The 22700-nt window shown below is 43.3% G+C and overlaps 2 protein-coding genes and 1 long non-coding RNA gene across 20 annotated transcripts in view; 1 reads left to right on the top strand and 2 right to left on the bottom strand.

Annotated features, from left to right (window-relative positions):
- Positions 1-11654, top strand: part of LOC125740525 (uncharacterized) — a 30908-nt gene extending 19254 nt beyond the window's left edge. Inside the window, exons 1-3 of one of the 2 annotated variants that reach the window (XR_007397642.1) lie at positions 4954-5056; positions 10936-11007; positions 11512-11654. This is a non-coding gene — a long non-coding RNA (uncharacterized LOC125740525). Of the gene's footprint in view, positions 1-4953; positions 5057-10935; positions 11008-11511 lie in introns of those variants that run through there. The other variant, XR_007397641.1, reaches the window with a different exon arrangement.
- LOC125740452 (trichohyalin-like) overlaps positions 1-22700 on the bottom strand; it is a 65237-nt gene that overhangs the window by 23217 nt on the left and 19320 nt on the right. For 2 of the 17 annotated variants that reach the window (XM_049011593.1, XM_049011595.1), the window contains exons 2-3: positions 16521-16555; positions 13657-13759 (exon numbers count right to left, since the gene is read on the bottom strand). The exons of 1 other annotated variant lie outside the window; for it this stretch is intronic. In XM_049011593.1, coding sequence (XP_048867550.1) covers positions 13657-13759; positions 16521-16539 — 122 coding nt within the window. In that variant the 5' untranslated portion in view covers positions 16540-16555. Of the gene's footprint in view, positions 1-3154; positions 3636-3909; positions 4039-4344; positions 4582-13516; positions 13760-16520; positions 16556-18281; positions 18386-22700 lie in introns of those variants that run through there. 14 more of the 17 variants (XM_049011597.1, XM_049011598.1, XM_049011604.1 and 11 more) reach the window with 13 other exon arrangements.
- The window catches only part of LOC125740447 (trichohyalin-like), a 114439-nt gene continuing 93500 nt past the window's right edge, over positions 1762-22700 (bottom strand). The window contains exon 8 of the mRNA XM_049011583.1: positions 1762-2088. The gene's annotated coding sequence lies outside the window, so the exon portion shown is untranslated. The remainder of the gene's footprint in view (positions 2089-22700) is intronic.

Below are 22700 nucleotides of genomic sequence, written 5' to 3' on the forward strand. Positions count from 1 at the left end.
TGGCATCTCTATTTCACTGCGGAGCTGGACTAGGGCCACGTCTGTGTCTGCTAGTGTCTTTGTCACGGCAGCTGTACCATGAAGACTGCTATGATGGCGTGATGGAGAATAGTGCCGTTCACGTTGGTAATTCCACTCATGGACTCTCTGATGGACGGGGGGAAGGATGACGTCTTTCACAGGGTGGAATTTATTTCAAGATTAAAATCACCGTTTGATGAGTTTTAATAATCTGATGTGCACTTTTGCATTTGCTGGAAGTAAAACTGCTTTACAGCCTTGATATGAACACCGTAAATTTCTGAGCTGTGTATGATCTGATGTATTACTTCAAGTCACCCAGGTGCAATCGGCTAAATAAATTGATGTGCAAGTAAACAAAATAGTGGTGTACTTTTATGTCATCACGTCACATGTGTTTGTGTACATTTCTGTGTTGTGTATTCACACAAGATTAATATGAGTAATATATGAATTTCTTAAACAGACACCTCAAAAACCAGTTAAAACTACCTTAAGCATAACAATTAGAAAAATGGCAGCAGCCTCTCAGCAGAGCTACTCACGCGGAGAGCAGAAGGGTGTCGTGCCTGTTTGGGCTGAGCTGCTGTGAAGTGTTTTACACTGGCTGAGATGCCAATCCCACCACAAACCCCCCAAAATAGTTTCCCTGCAAGTTGGTGGACTGCTTGCAGGGCCAGATGCAGTTTAACATCATACCCAAGACTAACAGACACACATAACATAATAGATGGAACAATCACATGTCAGTGGACCCTTGAGCAAGGCCCTTAACCCCCAGCTTGAGGGGCCCCACATATTGGCTGACCCTGTGCTTTGGCCCCCAAGTTACAGCGAGCAAGATGGAATAGGCTAAGAGATGCATTCTAATGTAGTTCTAGCATTCTAATCTTCTGATCACAAGCATAGAGACTTAGCCTGCAAAGCTATTTGTTGCCCCCTAAAAGCTGACGATGGCCACAGGGCAGCCTAGAACCCATGACTGGAGGGGTATCAGCATCGGAGCCACTCATTCAACCAATTGAGCTGAGTGGCAGCCCAACTACTCGGGGTGACTTTCAAAAAAGTTTTGATGTAGTGAAAATGACACACTCATATAGACATAAAACATAATTAACACAGAAATTAAAACCATTAATTTGCATAATACTGTATCTCACTTTTTAGGTACTCAACAAACGTTTTCTTTTTTTAACAGTTTATTGGAATGATACTGCCAGCTGGGAGATGATGATACAATTTTGTTCACCTGCTATTGGCTGCTAGCTCAGAATACGCCCTCAGCCCAGGAGCCTGATCGTTCTCCTCAGCCCCCAGTCAACCAGGAAAAAGGTAAAAAAAAGACCATATTGGAAAGAACAAAGCAGACCAGGATCATTTCTGGTGTGAAAGAACCACAAATATGAATCAGCACAAAAAGGAAACCAAACAGCAGTGACACTCTGACCAGGTTCCTCAGGATCCAGTGAATCTCTCCATGACCTTTCTTCTCTCCTGGGGATCCCTGTGGGCTGCTCTCCAGCTTTAGTTTCATTCTCGCAACCTTCCTCCTCATCTCCTCCATCTCTTTGTTCATCTCTATCTTTAACTTCTGCATCTCTTCATTCTTCTCCCTCTGCACTCACTCTCTCTCTCTCTGCTACACGCTTCCTTTATAACAGGTATTTCATGGTTCTTTTCCTCAGTCCGTCTCACATATTCATTGTGTATCTTGGTTTTTAATGTGGACTGTAATCTGCTAAACAGTTCAGGTAGCAGTATTTTCATCACATGTCTTTCTGCTTCAGCCTAGACCTTCCCCTCGTAGTTCGCTCTGATCTCTTCAATCTCCTGTCTGTGTTTCTCCTCTGTTTTTTCTCTCTCTGCTTCCTCTCTGAGTCTTTTAATCTCTTTTTGCATAACATTCCTCAGCTCCACCTCTTTGTTTAGTTCTTTTTCAAATTTATGGGTATATAAAACAGTTACTGCAAATACCGGGGTGACTTTCAAGAAAGATCTGAAATGGCTAAGCTGACATACTCATAAAGACATAAAACATAATTTATACATACATTAATTTGTACAATACTGCATCTTGTTTACTAGTTACTCAACAGACATTTCAATATTTTTTTGTAGCAGTTTGTTGGAGTGATACTGCCACCTGATGGAGTGTAGTAGAATTTTTTGGGAGTAAAGTAATTCATTGGCTAAGAGACACACCTGCACAGAATAAAAAATGTATAATCAATCAATGGCAGACACAGATTCACACAATATGAGCAATGTAGTCATCAATTCACCTGAGATAGAAGGAAATGAACAAACATCTAAAAACCCCAAACACAGGAGGAACATACAGACTGCACACACACACAGCTGCAGAGTTCAGACTGCAGTTCCCTCAAGCTGTGGGCTGCTCTCCAGGTTTACTTGCACTCTCGCAATCACCCTCTTCATCTCCTCCATCTCTCTGTTCATCTCTGTCTTTAACTTCTGCATTTCTTCCTTTATAACAGCTATTTCATGATGCTTTTCCTCAATCTGTCTCTCATATTCATTGTTCTTGGTTTTTAATGTGGACTGTAGTCTGCTAAACATTTCAGGTAGCAGTATTTTCATCACATATCTTTCTGCTTCAGCCTTCTCCTCATAGTCCTCTCTGATCTCTTCAATCTCCTGTCTGTGTTTCTCCTCCCGCTCACTTTTTTCTTTCTCTGCTTCCTCCTTGAATTGCTTAACCTCATTTTGCATAACATTCCTCAGCTCTACCTCTTTGTTCAGTTCTTCTTCAAGTTCTTTTTTCTTTTCTTCATCCCTCTCTTCCTTCAGCTGTTCCTCCAGTTCAACTATCTTCTCCTCCAGCACTACAATCTTTTTCTTCTGTACCTGAATCACGGTCTCCCTCTCCCTCAGAGAGTCTTGCAGCTCCTTCTCAAACTTCTTCTTCGCTTCCAGTTCTTCTCTCAGTTTCCTCTCGGCTCTTTCCCTCTGAAACTTTTGTTCCATCTCTTGAATCTGAGACATCACCTCTTTATGCATTTTACTGCTGTAGAAGCTCCATTGGTTTTCTTCAACCATCTTCGCTATGCTCTCCAGCAACCAGGAGATCTGATAGCTTTCAGGCCAGTTACTGATGTTGATGATATGATACCTGTTACCACATCTGGTCATTTTTCTCTGGAGGTCTGAGCTGCCAGTATGCACAAAGCTTCCAGTGATGCTCTCTGTCAGTTCACTGGCGTGAGTCAGTAGGACAATGGTGTGTGGAAAGCAATCATTTCCAAGTATCTCCCTCATCTTCTCTAATATTGTTGCCTGCACCTCTCCATACTCATGCATCTCTGTGACCAAGAGAAAGGCATGGGGCCCTGGAGCTGACAATTCCATGCAGTGTTTGACGTCCTGCCACAGCTCAAACTGGGACACTGTAGAGCTAAACCAGTCTGGAGTATTCACCACCACCACCTGTCTCCCGGCAATGGTCCTGATTTTCCTCTCGCTGCTCATCTGGACCTGTGTCTGTGAGGGCGTCCCAGACACAAACACCTCTCTGCGCAGGATGGCATTTGCTATTAAGCTTTTCCTAGCTGTACTTCTCCCCAGAACCACCAGCCGGAGCTCAGGGACACTGGCTGCAACAGGAAATGAGGAGGAGTCAAAGACCATAACTGGCTGGGGATTGGCTTGCTCCTTCTTTGGGACAATGGGCCCCATACGCAGTCCTCAGACATATGTAGGATCTGAGTAAAACTTTGTAGGTAACGACGTTAAAATTAAAGTTTAAATTCAATAAACGTCTTTTTGTAACTGAGGTGAAACATACAGTATAATGTTGTTTTATTAAGAATGCAGTCAAATTCTATTAGCAGTGCTTGATTGTATGTAATCCAGAATATCTTTACTTACCAAATTTAAGAATTTGGTCCATACTTTGACATTTTCTTAATAGGCTTTTCAGTGCCACCCCGATTTTACTCGGTCTCTCACTGGTCAGTTTCCTGGTCTCATTCTCCTCCTTTATCTGATGTTTAACCCCTAGAATGGTGCACCAGGAAAATACTTAATACTCAAAATTCAGTAAATGTGCAAATTCCGACCAGATAATTAACTAGCTAGACGTCTTCTCTGACAAAGATGTGCAGCCTAATGTCTGTCATCACCTATACTGAGAAAGCACAGAATTGTAATGATGTATACAGTGTATTCAGAAAGAATTCAGGCCTCTTCACCTTTTTCACATTTTGTTATGTTGCAGCCATATGGTGATATTTTTTAAATCATTTTTAACCAATCTATGATTTTAATGTGTATAATTAGATTATGTAAGCAGAGTGGCTTTACTCTGTTTTCTCTTCTTCAGGTTCATGGTCTCCTTCTCTTTCTGGATCGTGTCCCTTATTCTCTCCACCTCCTCCCTCTCTCTCTGGAGTTCACATCTCATTTGGTGAAGCCTCCTTTCCTCTGTTTCTCTGGCTGCTCTCCACGCTTCCAGCTCCTGTCTCTCTTTCTCTCTTTCTTCCTTTAGATGCTGTGGCTCTTCACCGTGACTCTGAATCTCTCCACTCACCTTTTCCGTCTCTTTTTCAGAAAGAAAACAGTTGATGGTGACAAAAAGAGAAGGTAAGTTGTGTATATAGAATTATGCTGTATTTAATATTGACCAAATATTGCTTTATACAGGAACACCCTTATTTAAGGTGAGAGTAAGAGTGCATTGACTGGGGGAGGAATTGTTTAATTTCCAAAAATGAATTATAGATTTTGCAGCAGCGCCTTTTTTACGACTCCAGACATAACAGCTAAAAGGTGGTATCATGACATAAGCAAATTAAACATACCACTAAAAGTAAATAAACAAAGACAATAAATAGAATGAGGCAAAAATATGTCAAGTTCAAACAGCATTGTAACTTGAAAACTGTGTGTTCCATCATCATCAGGAGCAAGGATACAGAAGACCAGAAGGATTCAAGGTATGACTGGGGTGCTTGCAGGACGTCTGTTTGTGTCTGTTTTTTAGATCTCCAATGAAAGTACAGTTTTAGGGAAGGAGGTGTGGCCAGTATACAGGGCGCTTCCTGTCCCTTCCCCCTTGGCTCTCTGTCATTGGTCACTCTGCCTACAGGTGTGCCCACTATATAGGGAGATTCCCGTGCCTTCCTTCGTCTCTCTCTCTCATTGGTCACTCTGCCTACAGGTGTGCCCATTATACTGGGAGATTCCCGTGCCTTCCTTCTTGGCTCTCTGTCATTGGTCACTCTGCCCACAGGTGTGCCCACTATATAGGGAGATTCCGGTACCTTCCTTCTTGGCTCTCTGTCATTGGTCACACTGCCTACAGGTGTGCCCACTATATAGGGAGATTCCTGTGCCTTCCTTCTTGGCTCTCTGTCATTGGTCACACTGCCTACAGCTGTGCCCACTATATAGGGAGATTCCGGTACCGTCCTTCTTGGCTCTCTGTCATTGGTCACACTGCCTACAGGTGTGCCCACTATATAGGGAGATTCCGGTACCTTCCTTCTTGGCTCTCTGTCATTGGTCACACTGCCTACAGGTGTGCCCACTATATAGGGAGATTCCCATGCCTTCCTTCTTGGCTCTCTGTCATTGGTCACTCTGCCCACAGGTGTGCCCACTACATAGGGAGATTCCGGTACCTTCCTTCTTCTCTCTCTGTCATTGGTCACTCTGCCTACAGGTCTGCTCAGTATACTGGGAGATTCCCGTGCCTTCCTTCTTGGCCCACTGTCATTGGTCACACTGCCTACAGGTGTGTCCACTATACTGGGAGATTCCCGTGCCTTCCTTCTTGGCTCTCTGTCATTGCTCACGCTGCCAACAGGTGTGCCCACTATACTGGGAGATTCCCGTGCCTACATTCTTGGCTTTCTGTCATTGGTCACACTGCCTACAGGTGTGCCCACTATACTGGGAGATTCCCGTGCCTTCCTTCTTGGCTCTCTGTCATTGGTCACACTGCCTACAGGTGTGCCCAGTATACTGGGAGATTCCCATGCCTTCCTTCTTGGCTCTCTGTCATTGGTCACACTGTCTACAGGTGTGCCCAGTATACTGGGAGATTCCCGTGCCTACCTTCTTGGCTCTCTGTCATTGGTCACTCTGCGTACAGGTGTGCCCAGTATACAGGGCGCTTCTGTCCCTTCCCTCTTGGCTCTCTGTCATTGGTCACACTGCCTACAGGTGTGCCCACTATACTGGGAGATTCCCGTGCCTTCCTTCTTGGCTCTCTGTCATTTGTCACACTGCCTACAGGTGTGCCCAGTATACAGGGAGATTCCCATGCCTTCCTTCTTGGCTCTCTGTCATTGGTCACTCTGCGTACAGGTGTGCCCACTATATAGGGAGATTCCCATACCTTCCTTCTTCTCTCTCTGTCATTGGTCACTCTGCCTACAGGTGTGCCCAGTATACTGGGAGATTCCCGTGCCTTCCTTCTTGGTTCTCTGTCATTGGTCACTCTGCCCACAGGTGTACCCACTATATAGGGAGATTCCGGTACCTTCCTTCTTCTCTCTCTGTCATTGGTCACTCTGCCTACAGGAGTGCTCAGTATACTGGGAGATTCCCGTTCCTTCCTTCTTGGCCCAATGTCATTGGTCACACTGCCTACAGGTGTGCCCACTATATAGGGAGATTACCGTGCCTACATTCTTGGCTTTCTGTCATTGGTCACACTGCCTACAGGTGTGCCCACTATACTGGGACATTCCTGTGCCTTCCTTCTTGGCTCTCTGTCATTGGTCATGCTGCCAACAGGTGTGCCCACTATACTGGGAGATTCCCTTGCCTACATTCTTGTCTTTCTGTCATTGGTCACACTGCCTACAGGTGTGCCCACTATACTGGGAGATTCCCGTGCCTTCCTTCTTGGCTCTCTGTCATTGGTCACACTGCCTACAGGTGTGCCCAGTATACTGGGAGATTCCCATGCCTTCCTTCTTGGCTCTCTGTCATTGGTCACACTGTCTACAGGTGTGCCCAGTATACTGGGAGATTCCCGTGCCTACCTTCTTGGCTCTCTGTCATTGGTCACTCTGCGTACAGGTGTGCCCAGTATACAGGTCGCTTCTCTCCCTTCCCTCTTGGCTCTCTGTCATTGGTCACTCTGCCTACAGGTGTGCCCAGTATACATGGAGTTTCCCGTGCCTTCCTTCTTGGCTCACTGTCATCGGTCACACTGCCAACAGGTGTGCCCAGTATACTGGAAGATTCTGGTGCCTTCCTTCTTGGCTCACTGTCATTGGTCACACTGCCAACAGGTGTGCCCAGTATACTGGGAGATTCCGTTGCCTTCCTTCTTGGCTAACTGTCATTGGTCACACTGCCAACAGATGTGCCCAGTATACTGGGAGATTCCGGTGCCTTCCTTCTTGGCTCACTGTTATTGGTCATACTGCCAACAGGTGTGCCCAGTTTACTGGGAGATTCCCATGCCTTCCTTCTTGGCTCTATGTCATTGGTCACACTGCCTACAGGTGTGCCCAGTATATTGGGAGATTCCCGTGCCTACCTTCTTGGCTCTCTGTCATTGGTCACTCTGCCTACAGGTGTGCCCACTATATAGGGCGCTTCCTGTCTCTTCCCCCTTGGCTCTCTGTCATTGGTCACTCTGCGTACAGGTGTGCCCAGTATACAGGGCGCTTCTGTCCCTTCCCTCTTGGCTCTCTGTCATTGGTCACTCTGCCTACAGGTTTGTCCACAATATAGGGAGATTCCCGTGCCTTCCTTCTTGGCTCTCTGTCATTGGTTACTCTGCCTACAGGTGTGCCCAGTATACAAGGAGTTTCCCATGCCTACATTCTTGACTCTCTGTCATTGGACTCACTGCCTACAGGTGTGCCCAGTATACTGGGAGATTCCCGTGCCTTCCTTCTTGGCTCTCTATCATTGGTCACTCTACCTACAGGTGTGCCCACTATACTGGGAGATTCCCGTGCCTACCTTCTTGGCTCTCTGTCATTGGTCACTCTGCCTACAGGTGTGCCCTCTATACTGGGAGATTCCCGTGCCTTCCTTCTTGGCTGTCTGTCATTGGTCACACTGCCTACAGTTGTGCCAAGTATATAGGGAGATTCCCGTGCCTTCCTTCTTGGCTCTCTGTCATTGGTCACTCTGCCTACAGTTGTGCCAGGTATACAGGGAGATTCCCGTGCCTTCCTTCTTGGCTCTCTGTCATTGGTCACTCTGCCTACAGGTGTGCCCACTATACTGGGAGATTCCCGTGCCTACCTTCTTGGCTCTCTGTCATTGGTCACTCTGCCTACAGGTGTGCCCACTATACTGGGAGATTCCCGTGCCTACTGTAAGGACATAAAACTTATAGGTCCTGCAGACCCCAACTCTGATCAGCCTGCATCAGTCTATTTCAGAACTCCAAGAAAAGGATCCACTGGCCCAGGCAAGATTGGACTCCACGCATCAAACCATCCCTTTCAAGGAAGGCAAAGCCCTGCCGGATCCTGAGAGACTGGATAGGAATAACTGGAGTAACACAGAAAAAGCAAGACCTTTCACCCCCCAGAGTGGCCGGAGTTCCACAGTCAATCCACACCAACAACAGCTGTCTCCAGACACAGACACCTTTTCCACTATAAACAGGATAACACCACACATAGATGTTAGGGACAAATACACGCATGTTTGGTCTCGTTTGAATAGGCATGAGACGGCGAGTGTTATACACTCAGATTTAAGGCAGTATAGTTTTCCCTAAGAGAACTATAGAAACTTCGGCTAAACCCACCAAACTGAGAGAGCCTCTCACATGGCAGAACAAGGGAATTACGACCACCCCCTAAAGTGATCTGATTGGCTGGGGACCTGAGAACCAAGGCCAACCATGCCCCTAAAATTAACCATTGACCGAAATTGGTCAGTCTTCAGAGACATGCCATCACCTGGTTTGGATACTTAAGGAAGGGCCTCAGAAGAATTCGGGGAGTCACTCTGTAATCAGAGCTCTCACAGAGAACTGCGTGAAAGTCCATCTGTAGTCAGATACTTTCCGCAGAACTTTGTGCACTCTCAGCTGAGGAATGTGATTGTTTAATATTGTATTTGTCCAAATGTATTTACAAGTATGTGGCCACATGTCAATAATTGTATATTGTAATATGTTTAATAAATGTTGTCTTGATTACTTCATGACTGTCTGATTTGCTAACTTCTTTATAAACTTTCCAGATTGGACTTCTATCCTGATTAGGACTAAAGTGGTAACTACTATCTTGCAGCCTCTGGGTTAAATCCCCTTTATCCGGGTCCCAAACTCGACTGCCCAAGTTAAGTTAGGTGGGTACCAAAACTACACCTCTGGAGTTCGCACACGCTCAGTTACGGGCCGACTTAACCTCTGAGGTCAACACATGCTGATGAAAGGTACCGGTCTACCCTTTGAGGGGCGTACACACTATGTTCCTAGGCACCGGGCATAGTCCCTGAGACGCTCACATGGTAAGACAATGGGCGGCATCGGCGGAGTCCCTGAGACGAGCCCAAAGTAAACCTCGTACAAACTACCGCAACAAAAGGTGTGCCGTCACAGCCGCTGAGGTTGACACATGTTATGATATGGGCTGCCCCCGGCTGAGCCTCTGAGGTGGACGTACGTGTGGTTTGGGTAAACATCGGCTTAATCTCCGAGACACCCACATGCTCAGTAATTGGCAGACACTGAGCCTTTGGGGAATTTTATAGGTCGAGGGACCCGAATAATCAGAGGCCGACATTGTCTTAAATGGTGGCGATTTCTGTACCTTTAAGACAAACCCTGCGGAACAAGCCCACGGATCGCCCTGTCGGCCGAGGCGAATCTGGCGGACTCCTTCGTCAGGGGTAAACTAGAGTTGGTAATCTAAAGGAGAGTCTCGAAGTAATCCGAACAACATAAACGTCATGACTACAATATACTGAAATAAGGTCATTAATAAAATGGAGTCAGATATGTGTCTAAAAGAATATCTTATATATTAAAAAGGGTAAGTAATTCCCAGGAGCGCTTGGAAGGACCAACACGCATTCACAGCCTTCGGCTGCGCCATTGGATTCCGCCATTGGGCCAGTGGGCGGCTCCCTACATTACCTTCTTGGCTCTCTGTCATTGGCCACACTGCCTACAGGTGTGCCCAGTATACAGGGCGCTTCCTGTCCCTTCCTCCTTGGCTCTCTGTCATTGGTCACTCTGCGTACAGGTGTGCCCAGTATACAGGGCGCTTCCTGTCCCTTCCACCTTGGCTCTCTGTCATTGGTCACTCTGCCTATAGGTGTGCCCACTATATAGGGAGATTCCCGTGCCTTCCTTATTGGCTCTCTGTCATTGGTCACTCTGCCTACAGGTGTGCCCACTATACTGGGAGATTCCCGTGCCTTTCTTCTTGGCTCTCTGTCATTGGTCACTGCCTACAGGTGTGCCCACTATACTGGGAGATTCCCGTGCCTTCCTTCTTGGCTCTCTGTCATTGGTCACTCTGCCTACAGGTGTGCCCACTATATAGGGAGATTCCTGTGCCTTCCTTCTTGGCTCTCTCTTATTAGTCACTCTTCCTACAGGTCTGCCCACTAAACTGGGAGATTCCCGTGCCTTCCTTCTTGGCTCACTGTCATTGGTCACACTTCCTATTGGTGTGCCCACAATATAGGGAGATTCCCGTGCCTTCCTTCTTGGCTCTCTGTCATTGGTCACTCTGCGTACAGGTGTGCCCAGTATACAGAGCGCTTCCTGTCCCTTCCCCCTTGGCTCTCTGTCATTGGTCACACTGCCTACAGTTGTGCCAAGTATACAGGGAAATTCCCATGCCTTCCTTCTTGGCTCTCTGTCATTGGTCACTCTGCCTACAGATGTGCCCACTATACTGGGAGATTCCCGTGCCTACCTTCTTGGCTCTCTGTCATTGGTCACTCTGCGTACAGGTGTGCCCAGTATACAGGGCGCTTCCTGTCCCTTCCCCCTTGGCTCTCTGTCATTGGTCACACTGCCTACAGGTGTGCAAAGTATACTGGGAGATTCCCATGCCTTCCTTCTTCTCTCTCTGTCATTGGTCACACTGCCTATAGGTGTGCAAAGTATACAGGGAGATTCCTGTCCCTTCCTTCTTGGCTCTCTGTCATTGGTCACTCTGCCCACAGGTGTGCCCACTATATAGGGAGATTCCCATGTCTTCCTTCTTGGCTCTCTGTCATTGGTCACTCTGCCTACAGGTGTGCCCAGTATACTGGGACATTCCCGTGCCTTCCTTCTTCTCTCTCTCTCATTGGTCACACTGCCTACAGGTGTGTCCACTATATAGGGAGATTCCCATGCCTTCCTTCTTCTCTCTCTGTCATTGGTCACTCTGGCTACAGGTGTGCCCACTATATTGGGAGATTCCCATGCCTTCCTTCTTCTCTCTCTGTCATTGGTCACTCTGGCTACAGGTGTGCCCACTATATTGGGAGATTCCCATGCCTTCCTTCTTGGCTCTCTGTTATTGGTCACACTGCCTACAGGTGTGCCCAGTATACAGGGAGATTCCCATGCCTTCCTTCTTGGCTCTCTGTCATTGGTCACACTGCCTACAGGTGTCCCCACTATATTGGGAGATTCCCTTGCATTCCTTCTTGGCTCTCTGTCATTGGTCACACTGCCTACAGGTGTGCCCAGTATACATGGAGATTCCCATGCCTTCCTTCTTGGCTCTCTCTCATTGGTCACACTGCCTACAGGTGTGTCCACTATATAGGGAGATTCCCGTGCCTTCCTTCTTCTCTCTCTGTCATTGGTCACTCTGGCTACAGGTGTGCCCACTATATTGGGAGATTCCCATGCCTTCCTTCTTGGCTCTCTGTCATTGGTCACACTGCCTACAGGTGTCCCCACTATATTGGGAGATTCCCTTGCATTCCTTCTTGGCTCTCTGTCATTGGTCACACTGCCTACAGGTGTCCCCACTATATTGGGAGATTCCCTTGCATTCCTTCTTGGCTCTCTGTCATTGGTCACACTGCCTACAGGTGTGCCCAGTATATAGGGAGATTCCCATGCCTTCCTTCTTGGCTCTCTGTCATTGGTCACTCTGCCTACAGGTGTGCCCACTATATAGGGAGATTCCCATGCCTTCCTTCTTCTCTCTCTGTCATTGGTCACTCTGCCTACAGGTGTGCCCAGTATACTGGGAGATTCCCATGCCTTCCTTCTTGTCTCTCTCTCATTGGTTACAATGCATGTCATTTTTTTCTTTATGTTCAAACAGGCAAGAATTTGTACACAAACTCGACCATCACATCTTTTCCTGCCATTTCCTCTTAAAATAAGATGAAGATGCTTTATTGTCATTGCTTCTTTAATCTGAGCAGTTATTGAAATTCACTGACATTTATTTGTCACACGTGTGACAAATATGTGACATACTTCTGTTGTGTCTGTTATGTTGTGTCTTAAAATAATATTAGGGATGTGTGTTGCTGCTCCAATGATCCTTCCATGTGCCACGCCCCCCTCGTTACCTCATGTGAATTCCTGATTGTATTCAGCTGTTTGGTGTTATTTTTGAGTAGTCCTGTATATTTAAGTCCGCGTTCAAGTCTGTTTCCCCAGTCCGGTCATTGACATTGAATGTGAACCCTGCCTTGCTGATTCTGCCATAATAAACCCTGTTTCCTGGATTCCCATCTGCCCGATCCTGATTTCCCGCTCCCTGCTCGTTTGCCTGACACGCAGTCATAACAGTTGCCAGTTTTGTCTCATCAAACACCTGGATACTAACAGATTGAAAGCCCCCTCACTGATATATTCCAGCATTACATTTTTGACCAAGTTCTGATTGTGCAGCAGAGTAGTGTTGTAGGGTAATGCTGTACGGTTGTGTCTTTTTTGCATTTGAAAATCTTACAGACCCCATAATGTAGTTCATACGTAGTGTATGGCTATACACCATTTAACTGTACATATTTCGGGTCGCAGTGACCTGTGATGCCATGTGTATAGTTCTCCTGGGGTCATGAATTTATTTCAAAATAGCTTAAAATTACTTTGTGGTCAACTTTGTGAAAAAATTACAAGTCGAATATGAACAACATATGACAAATTAGTAGTTAACTACTGTCATTAAACAAGTAAACAAATCATTAATTTAACTAAATAGGAGTAACTGAAAATAAATTAATGCAAGATTATTTTGTTCAACACAGAAAAAAAACCAGTATGACATTGTTAAACAGTGCATGAGATGTTTATGCTCACAATCGCTACGGAGACCGCAAGCATGTTCTTTGGATGCTGTTATTACAAGGCATCAGTAGAAAATATCACACAGCATATCGCTAGCCCAGGAACAGATAAAAATTCAGTATTGGCTACTGAATATGCATCACTAAAGGTGATCATAAAGGGAGGACCATCAGTACTTGGACTCTTTCAATATATATATATATATATATATTTTTACATTTCAATCTTTTTTTTGTTTTCTTTGTAGAAGGAAAACATTGTTAATGGAAAGCAGAGTTAGCTTACCCAGCTCCTGAATGAGCTGAGGCTCGTGTTCCTTCAGAAGTTTGTAAAAAGCCTCTTTCGCAGGTGCTCCTCCAAGGTCCAGGTCTTGGTAGATGTTCTTCATGATGTTCTGACTGGTATCATTCAGCAGCATGGTCAACCTGGTATGCATCGTCCTGTGTGGGAGCAGACCCCTCCCGATGGGGTCCACTGCCCTCACCCTCTCGATGAGCTCAGCCCGGTGCTGGTCCACAAAGCCAGCAGCTGGACAAGAAGCCCACAAGCGTGACCACGTTTGGCAGAAGCACGTTTCTCAGTGCTAAACCATGGCTGTCATCACCTACTAATCTGTTATAAACGACAGTGCTATACAGTCCTGGTCAGGATAATTAGGCACTTCTCATTTGTAAATACAGAATGTACAATATCTTCAGAAATAAATGCAAATTAGCCAATTTTGTTTAATCAGAATATTTCATAAAATGCCCAAAGTTACTGAACAACAACAGCAGCAAAATAACTGTCATATAGTGAAATAAAAATGTCGACATAAAATGTGAACTGTGCATGATTATTGGCTCCCTGTTAATGATTTTGAATTATTTCCTCAAATATATTAGGAAACAAATAAGACTCATCTGCGCTTAATCTACATTTCTGACATGACCTGGATTAAAGCAATGAATGGTTTTACTGCTTAAAAAGGGGCTGATTGCTTCCAGTTTCTTTTTCACAATGACGAACACAAGAGAGCTGTCTGACAGCATCAGAACTGCTGTTATCAAAAAGCATAACAGTTCCGAAGGTTACAAGGCAATCGCCAAAGAACTTCCCAGTTTCAAGAAGAATCTCAATGACAGACGTCTGTGAAGGTTGGTGCTGGTTGTGGAAAAAACACCACGCAAGACATCTAAAGAGCTTCAAGCTGACCTAGAGCAATCTGGAGTGATGGCTTCTACCCGTACCATACTAAGCCAAGTAGGACTCCATGGACGAAGGGCAAGGAGGACACCACTACTGAAAGAATGGCACAAAAAGGCAAGATATGCATTTGTGATGTATAGGTGATGGGATGAAGCCCATAAGAAAAAGAGCAGCCTGCCTACAGTAAAATACGGGGGTGGGCTCTCTCGTGTTGTGGGGCTGCTTTACTGCCTCTGGTTCTGGAGGCACTGAATGTACCAAAGGAAGGATGAAATCAGAAGATTACCAAGGCATTTTAGAGTGAAATGTGTTCTTCAGTGTCCAAAAACAAGGTTTGAGCAAAAGTCTTGAGTCTTTCAGCAGGACACCGACCCAAAGCAGACATCCAACAGTACAAGAGAACGGTGGAAAAGGAAAGATGGACTGTTTTAAACTAGGAAATTATGAATCCTGACCGAAATCCCATTGAAAAGCTCTGCAGAGAGCTGAAATCTGCCAATAGGTCTCCTGTACACTTAAAAGAGCAGGAATGCATAGCAATGTTAGAGTAGCGGAAACTGCTAACAGATGGATGCAAGAAGCTTATAGATGGATACAAGAAATGTTTAGAAGCGATCATTGTCACCAAAGGTTCTGCGATGAAATATCAGTGAAGGAGCCAATAACCATGTCCAGCATACATTTTATGTCTATATTTTTATTTCACTATATAACAACATTTTTGTTATTGTTGTTCAATAACTTTGGACATTTTATTAAATATTCTGATTATAAAAAATTGGTTCATTAGCATTTATTTCTGAAGATATTCTACATTCTGTACTTACAATTGTTGGGTGCCAATAATCCTGACCAGGATTGTACATGGGAAATAAGCCATGGTCACATGTCAAAAGTCATCACATTTATTATCAAAAAGGGTCATGACGTTTTAATTCAACATTATAGTATTTTTTACACTATTACAGCTACATGACTCAGCTATAGCTTGTTGGGAAGCAGTTTTACTTTTGCATTAATCTAAGTTTCTTTACAATTCATCTTGTGAACTCCACGACTATAAAAAAATAGTGAAAGTAGTGAAAAGTTTGGAGTAACAAGTCGTACATTATACGTTTTCAAACACAGGCTGTGGTCCAGTTACATTTCACAATACTGTTTAACCTTAAACCCTAACCTGTCTAAACAAGAAAGTACACATGTCCAGTTTTAATAATCGGTAAATGCTAAAAGAGTCAGGTTCTACCCTTGCTGATATATTTAAATATTTATATTTGTGTGAGGAATCTGAAAGATCCTGCGTTTAAAAAACAGTCTAAAGTTTACTGCCTTTGCATGAGCTCTGCATGAACCAGTTGAATTCATTCTCATCATTACTTCTGATGACATTATATATATATGCCAGTGTTTTACATGGAAGTAGTTCCCATACAGTACATATATACTTCATTATTATTATCATTATTATTGTTGTTATTATTATTATTATTATTATTATTATCAAAATCTCACACCTGAAGGAAGCTGGCTGATTTTCAATAACTGCGCAGGGTGTGTCTGCCAGCCAGTTACCACACCTGCCTAATATCTTGTTTAGGCAGGTTAAACAAGAGTGTGAAGTATGACTAGATTACAAGCAGTGCCTTTAAGAAGTATAATTAATGGCTTGTTCTGCATTAATCCTTAGACTACTTCATTGTATTTTTCAGAATCAACAGTAGTTAATGAAACTCAGCCATGTAAAAAGAGACCTAGACAAGAAGTTACATTAGACTATACAACAGAAAAGTTGATTTTCTGAGCTTCCCAGAGAGCTGTAGCTGAGCCATGTAGCTGAAATAACAAACAAAGTTCATCAGAAAACACTCTGACACGCAGGGCGTGGAAAATAAACTACAAAAACATTCCTGGGCTTTGGAAGGTTTGCATAATTCGTGAAGTGGACACTATTTGGAAATTTGTTTAATTAAAATGGAAAGACACAAGAACAAAACATAGTGGGGAGGTAACCAGGAATCCATAGCTGTAATATAAAACGGGGAATACAATGAATGCCCTGTAGTTCTTAAATCTGATAGATAATATATGTTTATATATTTACCGTAATCTTGGGACTCCATTTTCACTCTCCACGACCTGAGAACAAACCGTCACGGGAGAATCAATGTGATTGATGACGCGAGTTACTTTAGTTTTGCACAAACACACAAGCGCCCCCATCTCAGCAGCTCGTAGTGCTGCAGCTATTTCCGTGTGCGAAAAGCCGGATTAAACCACTCAACCAAAGACTTTCCACAAGGTTTATACACGCTTCCCATTTTAAAAGTCCAAATTTTCCAGACTGAACTGGGGGCGAAGACAGTAAAAGTTGTTGTGGGTGGGGTGGTGATGGAGTCAGCTGTCAGGGTCGGGGGGTGGCATGAGGTTGGCACCGGCAGTTTGTTAATTCGGAGCCCATCTTGCCCTCAAAAGAATCCGCCAGTGGCTGCCAATTAGACCAAGAGGGTCTAGCTGCAGATGCCTGTAGAGTGGAGCTCCACCGGACATATGTGATCTTTAAGGACGTAAAGTGGAGCTCCGGTTGAGGTTAGGTTTAGGGTTAAGTTTAAGCTTAGGGTTTATTCGCTGTAAGACAGAGTTGAGATCACGTGTTTCCGGTGGAGCTCCACTCTACAGACATCAGCAGCTGGACCCTTCTCGATTCAATGGCAATGCCTCTGCCTCGTCATTTTGCTTTCTGTTCAAATTTGGCATCGTTAGCGAACCAGTTACAAAACCAGCTAACCTGCCTGCCCTGCTGCTGCACCACCATTCATTGTGCCACCGGAAACAGCGCCATCACCTGCCTGCCTTCTGCACTGAGACTCACATCCTAAAATGTGGGCAGTGTAAATTATGATCTTATTCATTTTGTTCATTCGCGCGTACCCCACAGGCACAGCCCACCTCCCTCGCTTGCAACGTTTCTCTTCAGTGTCCTTTCTGTGTTCATTCTAGCCCCGACAGCCAGCTCACATCAGTGGTTCCATCGAAAACGTCAATAAGTACATTCAGGTATTTTTTATACAATACATACAGTGCTCACAGAAAGTCTTCGAACATTTGCTTAATTTAGCAAAAACATTTATTAGTTTTATAACGAAAGTTAATACTTTTTCATTTACAAATATATATATATATAACATTAGAAACAACAAATAGTTTTAGCTGAAATGTTCGTTTTAAGTAGTAATAAATTGTAACCCAAATTGTAGTTCTAAAAAAGCTGTTCTGGTCGCAAAATTAATTGTCAAGCATCATTAGGACCTCTTTAATTAATAACACAATAAATTCGCAATAACATAAAACACCAAACATTTGTGTTTAGTATGTCTTTGGGAGCCAATGCAATTGCAATTAGTGTCAAGACGGCAAGAACAGAATTGAGTGGGTCAGTTGCAAAAAATTATGCCACTTAATAAAAAGTGTGCAAGGAAGATATGTGCAGATATGTTAAACACAGCTTGTCAATGGACTTTTGTTCTGAAACCAATAAACTCGCAACAGACTTTTTATAGAATTAAGCAAAGCGTCCGAAGACTTTCTATAAGTACTGTGATAGGCTAGTTTATTATAGTCTGGAAATATCATACTTGCTTTCCTTCTCTTTCCATACTTATCTAGACTTTCTTCTCAGACTCTTCCCATAAGCCACACAGAGCCAGCAGGCTACATCATACACAGGAGTGAAGAGGGTTTACAAATAGACACACTCTGAGTGACTGTAACACACAACATCAACATACACAACATGCAGATTGTTAAGACAGTATCAATGTGATTTTTTATATTAATCCTTTAGGGAAAAAGTGGCACCTCTTACCTTTGTCTTCACTCTGATTTTATTTCAGTAAAAACATGTTTCATAATCCATTAACCAAAGTGCTTTGCGGTCTTCAACAGAAGGGGTGCCAGAGTAATAGTAATAGCTTAGCAATGAATCGCATGAGGAAATTACTCCATGCTGTAAGCCAAGAATCTAGGAGCTGGTTAGGTTACATAGGTCACATGACATGAGTAAAGGTTATTTGAAGATAATAGTGCTGGTTGTCTAAATGTACAGAAACAGCAGAAAACACTGACTATTCATCCATGCAGCATTCTGTGGTTTCACTGGTCAACAAAATTAATACATACTAATATATATTATACAGTATGTATGTATTTATTTGTTTCACTGGTCAACAAATTTTTACTTTCTTTTTGTTTCATAAATCAAAATAGGTGAATCTTACAGAATTGTTCATGCTGAGTTACAATGTCAGAATTTAGCTATCATGCATGGATTTTGAGTGACACAAAATTAAACCATACGCTATATGTACAGCCGTGGACAAAAGTTTTGAGAGTAACAAGTGTTGGTTTTCACAAAGTTAGCTGCTTAAGTGTTTGTAGATCTTTTTGTCAGATATTTCTATGGTATACTGAAGTATAATTACAAGCATTTCATAAGTGTCAAAGGCTTTTATTGGCAATTACATTAAGTTTATGCAAAGAGACAATATTTGCTGTGTTGGCCCTTCTTTTTCAAAACCTCTGCCATTCGCCCTGGCTGCTGTCAATCAACTTCTGGGCCAAATCCTGACTAATGACAGCCCATTCTTGCATAATCGATTCTTGGAGATTGTTAGAACTTGTGGGTTTTTGTTTGTCCATCCGCCTCTTGGGGATTCACCACAAGTTCTCAATATGATTAATATTTGTGGAGTTTCTTGACCATGAACCCAAAATGTCAACATTTTGTTCCCCAAGCCACTTAGTTATCACGTTTGCCTTATGGCACGGTGCTGGAAAATGCGTTGTTCATCACCCAATTGTTCTTGGATGGTTGGGAGTTCTTGAAGGATGTTTTGGTGCCATTCTTTATTCATGTCTGTGTTCTTAGGCAAAATTGTGAGTGAGCTCACGCCCTTGGCTGAGAAGCAACCCCACACATGAATGGCCTCAGGATGCTTTACTGTTGGCATGACATCGGACTGATGGTAACGCTCACCTTTGTCTTTTTCCAGATGCCAAAACAATCAGAAAGAGAATTAATCAGAGAAAATAATTTTACCTTTGCTGGACTTACTTGTGCGCCCTGAAGTCCTGAAGTCAACAGCAATTGATAAGATAAGATAAGATAAGATAAGATAAGATAAGATAAGATAAGATAAGATAAGATAAGATAAGATACGATAAGATAGGATAAGATAAGAAAAAACTTTATTTATCCCGAGGGAAATTCTTTTGTCCTTTACATGCTCAGTGCAATAATAGGAATAAAGGTAAGGTAAAGAAAATAATAGTGCAAGTAACTATGAGTAATACTTTGTATTATAACTATATAAATACTCATAAATACTCATACTCTGTGCAAAGTTAAAAAAAAAACTGCAAGCTATAACAAATATAAAATAACAGAATATTAGTGCACATGGTAATGAAAAGTGTCTTAGTGTAGTGCCTTGAATAATTGAGATAGCAGCATGTGATGATGGGATAGAACAAACATTCAATACCAAAACAGATTTGTAATATTGCACAATCCAAATAAGGATTAATGACAGTGCTAATGAACCTCTCTCACTGAAGTTCTTGATGATCCGATGAATGGCTGATTTACATGCAATCTTACTAGCAGCAATATCCTTGCCTGTGAAGCCCTTTTTGTGCAAAGCAATGATGACTGCGTGTGTTTCCTTGCAGGTAACCATGGTTAACAGAGGGAGAACACCCACTCTGATATTCTAACTCAATCAGCATGACATAGTGACGTAAAAGCCTTGTCCTCATCAACACTCTCACCTGTGCCAACGAGAGAATCACTGAAATGATGTCAGCAGGTCCTTTTGTGGCAGGGCTGAAATGCAGCTGAAATTAGTTTTGGGGATTAAGTTCATTCTGGTGCATGCGTGAGTGAATGGTGTGTGAGTGTGCCCTGCGATGGGCTGGCCCCCCATCCAGGGTTGTTCCCTGCCTCATGCTCATTGCTTCCGGGATAGGCTCCAGATCCCCCGCGACCCAGTAGGATAAGTGGTTTGGAAAATGGATGGATGGATGACATCACTTAAAAACTACGGTTTAGAGAAAAATTCTGAGTGCATTTATTAAATCAGCATTAAAAAATTTATGACACCCTTAGTTGTTCTGTGAAAAAAATGTTTGTTGAAAAAGTGTTATATGAATTACCTGTTTTAAAGATTTCACGATAATTATAACAAAATTGGCCGTTCCTCAATAACATTATGTGAAAATTCAGAAGTTTTTTCTGTGATCAACATCACCAGATCTATCTGGCACACTGCCAAATAACATATTTCCCCTCTAAGCTTGAGATGGTAATCAGGTCCACCTTTGCACAATCCAACGAGTGATGCTTTTTCACACAAAAAGAATATCTTCCATATAAGTTCCAATGGCAACAGACCATAAATAAGGGTAAGTTATGTAACATCCATCCATCGTCTACGGTTATGGGTGTAAAGCCTGGAAGATCCCGAGCTGGAATGACAACCAGACCTTGGCATGTTTTTGGACTGTGGGGGGAAACCAGAGGAAACCCACAGCGACATGGGGAGGAGGTGCAAATTCCACACACTGGGGCAGAGACTCGGTCCCTGGTCCCAGAGGTGTGAAGCAGCAGTGCTTAACCAGTGCACCACTGTGCACTGTACCCCACTGTACTACAGTAACCCACCGCTGGTCTCCGCATTTCTCTCTAATGTGTCTCCCATATTGAGACACACTAAAGCTTTACATACCGCTGTCAGTTTTAGATAAAACTAATATTTAAACTAAACATTAAAAAGCACTGTTTGTTAGGTTAGCAAATATTTTTTAATATTTATTTTCGCACAATGACAAAAAGGCCTTTTAAAATAATCCAATGAATAGATAAAAGCCACATCTTAAATACACTCAATATATCATTTACTCTTCAATGGTGTCACATCAAAATAATAATAAAACAGCATACACTGCAATAGCAATCAGTGAATGGATAATCATGTTTTTTTCTTAAACATTTTTAACAGTCACTGCATCACAGACTTAAAATGTTACTCCACTGCAGCCCAGTGACAAACCCGTGACGATGGAACTGACTAGTTTCTTAACCTCAAATAGAAAACCAGACTGATCCGATATTAGTCTTGAAAAACGACAGCAATGACCTAGGAATTGTTTGTCCATTAACGAGATCTGAGGTTTAGCCGTTCGATTCAGTCTGATACTTTTTAAGGGGTTTCACACATTTTCCTGCCATTTGTGTATTTCGGCTTTCTGAACTTTACAGGCCATGCTTCCAACCACAGAAATCCCCCCAAGAAAAAGTGCATTTCTTTTCACCTGCATGTAATCTAGAAAAATATAGTTAAGAGAAATCCCTGCTGTCCACACCTGAGCACTGACAGGTCTGCCGATCGAATGTCTCCCATATACCGCAATACACAATAGTAGGGATGAGAAATGGGCCCCAAACTCAAGCCTGCATCTCAGCTAGACTCGATTCTGTTTTGCGATGCTGTGATGTTGCTGAGAACAGGTGCCACTGCAAAAACACAACAGGAATCTAATGTTGCACTTTTCCAGTTCAGAGTTCAGGAACCACAGCAAATTGCTCCACGTTTGATATCGAACAGATAAAACCCAAGTTTTCTTCACCAAGCATCTCACACCGTGCTGTCAAGGGAATATCAATTCCACAATTAATTACAGTGCGGATTAGTTTCATTTCTTTGACATCTTCAAAGTTGCAAAGCTTGTTATAGCACATGGCTAAAGTGCTTCGTATAAATATTGGCTCTTCATTCAGCCTTCGAATCCCAAACAGATAAATGCAGAAGTTAAGAGAGATGTGTTAGCAAACATTGGATTAGACAAGTTCTTACATACTGTTCCCTGATCAGGATCATATCAGGTGCTCCCAATTCAACCTACGCATATCCTTCAATTACATAACTGAAAACAGAAATATACTACAGTAATAATAACGTCACTGTGTTTTCCAAATGCAAGTACAGAAGGCCTCAGGGATCTGCAGTATCCGGGATGAGCTTCTTCAGGCTGGTAGTAATGCTGTCCTCCTGGCATTGGAAGCAATTTTTACTACCATTTGGGAGACAGGTGTCATCCTAACCGACTGGAAAACAGGACTTGCTGTCCCTATCTGGAATTGTGGCAATTATAGGGGAATAACACTACTGTCAGTGCCAGGCTTAGTCCTTGCTAGGGTCATCTTTAGCACCTATGAAGCCTACAG

Source organism: Brienomyrus brachyistius, chromosome 4, assembly GCF_023856365.1.
Source record: "Brienomyrus brachyistius isolate T26 chromosome 4, BBRACH_0.4, whole genome shotgun sequence".
NCBI lineage: Eukaryota > Metazoa > Chordata > Actinopteri > Osteoglossiformes > Mormyridae > Brienomyrus > Brienomyrus brachyistius.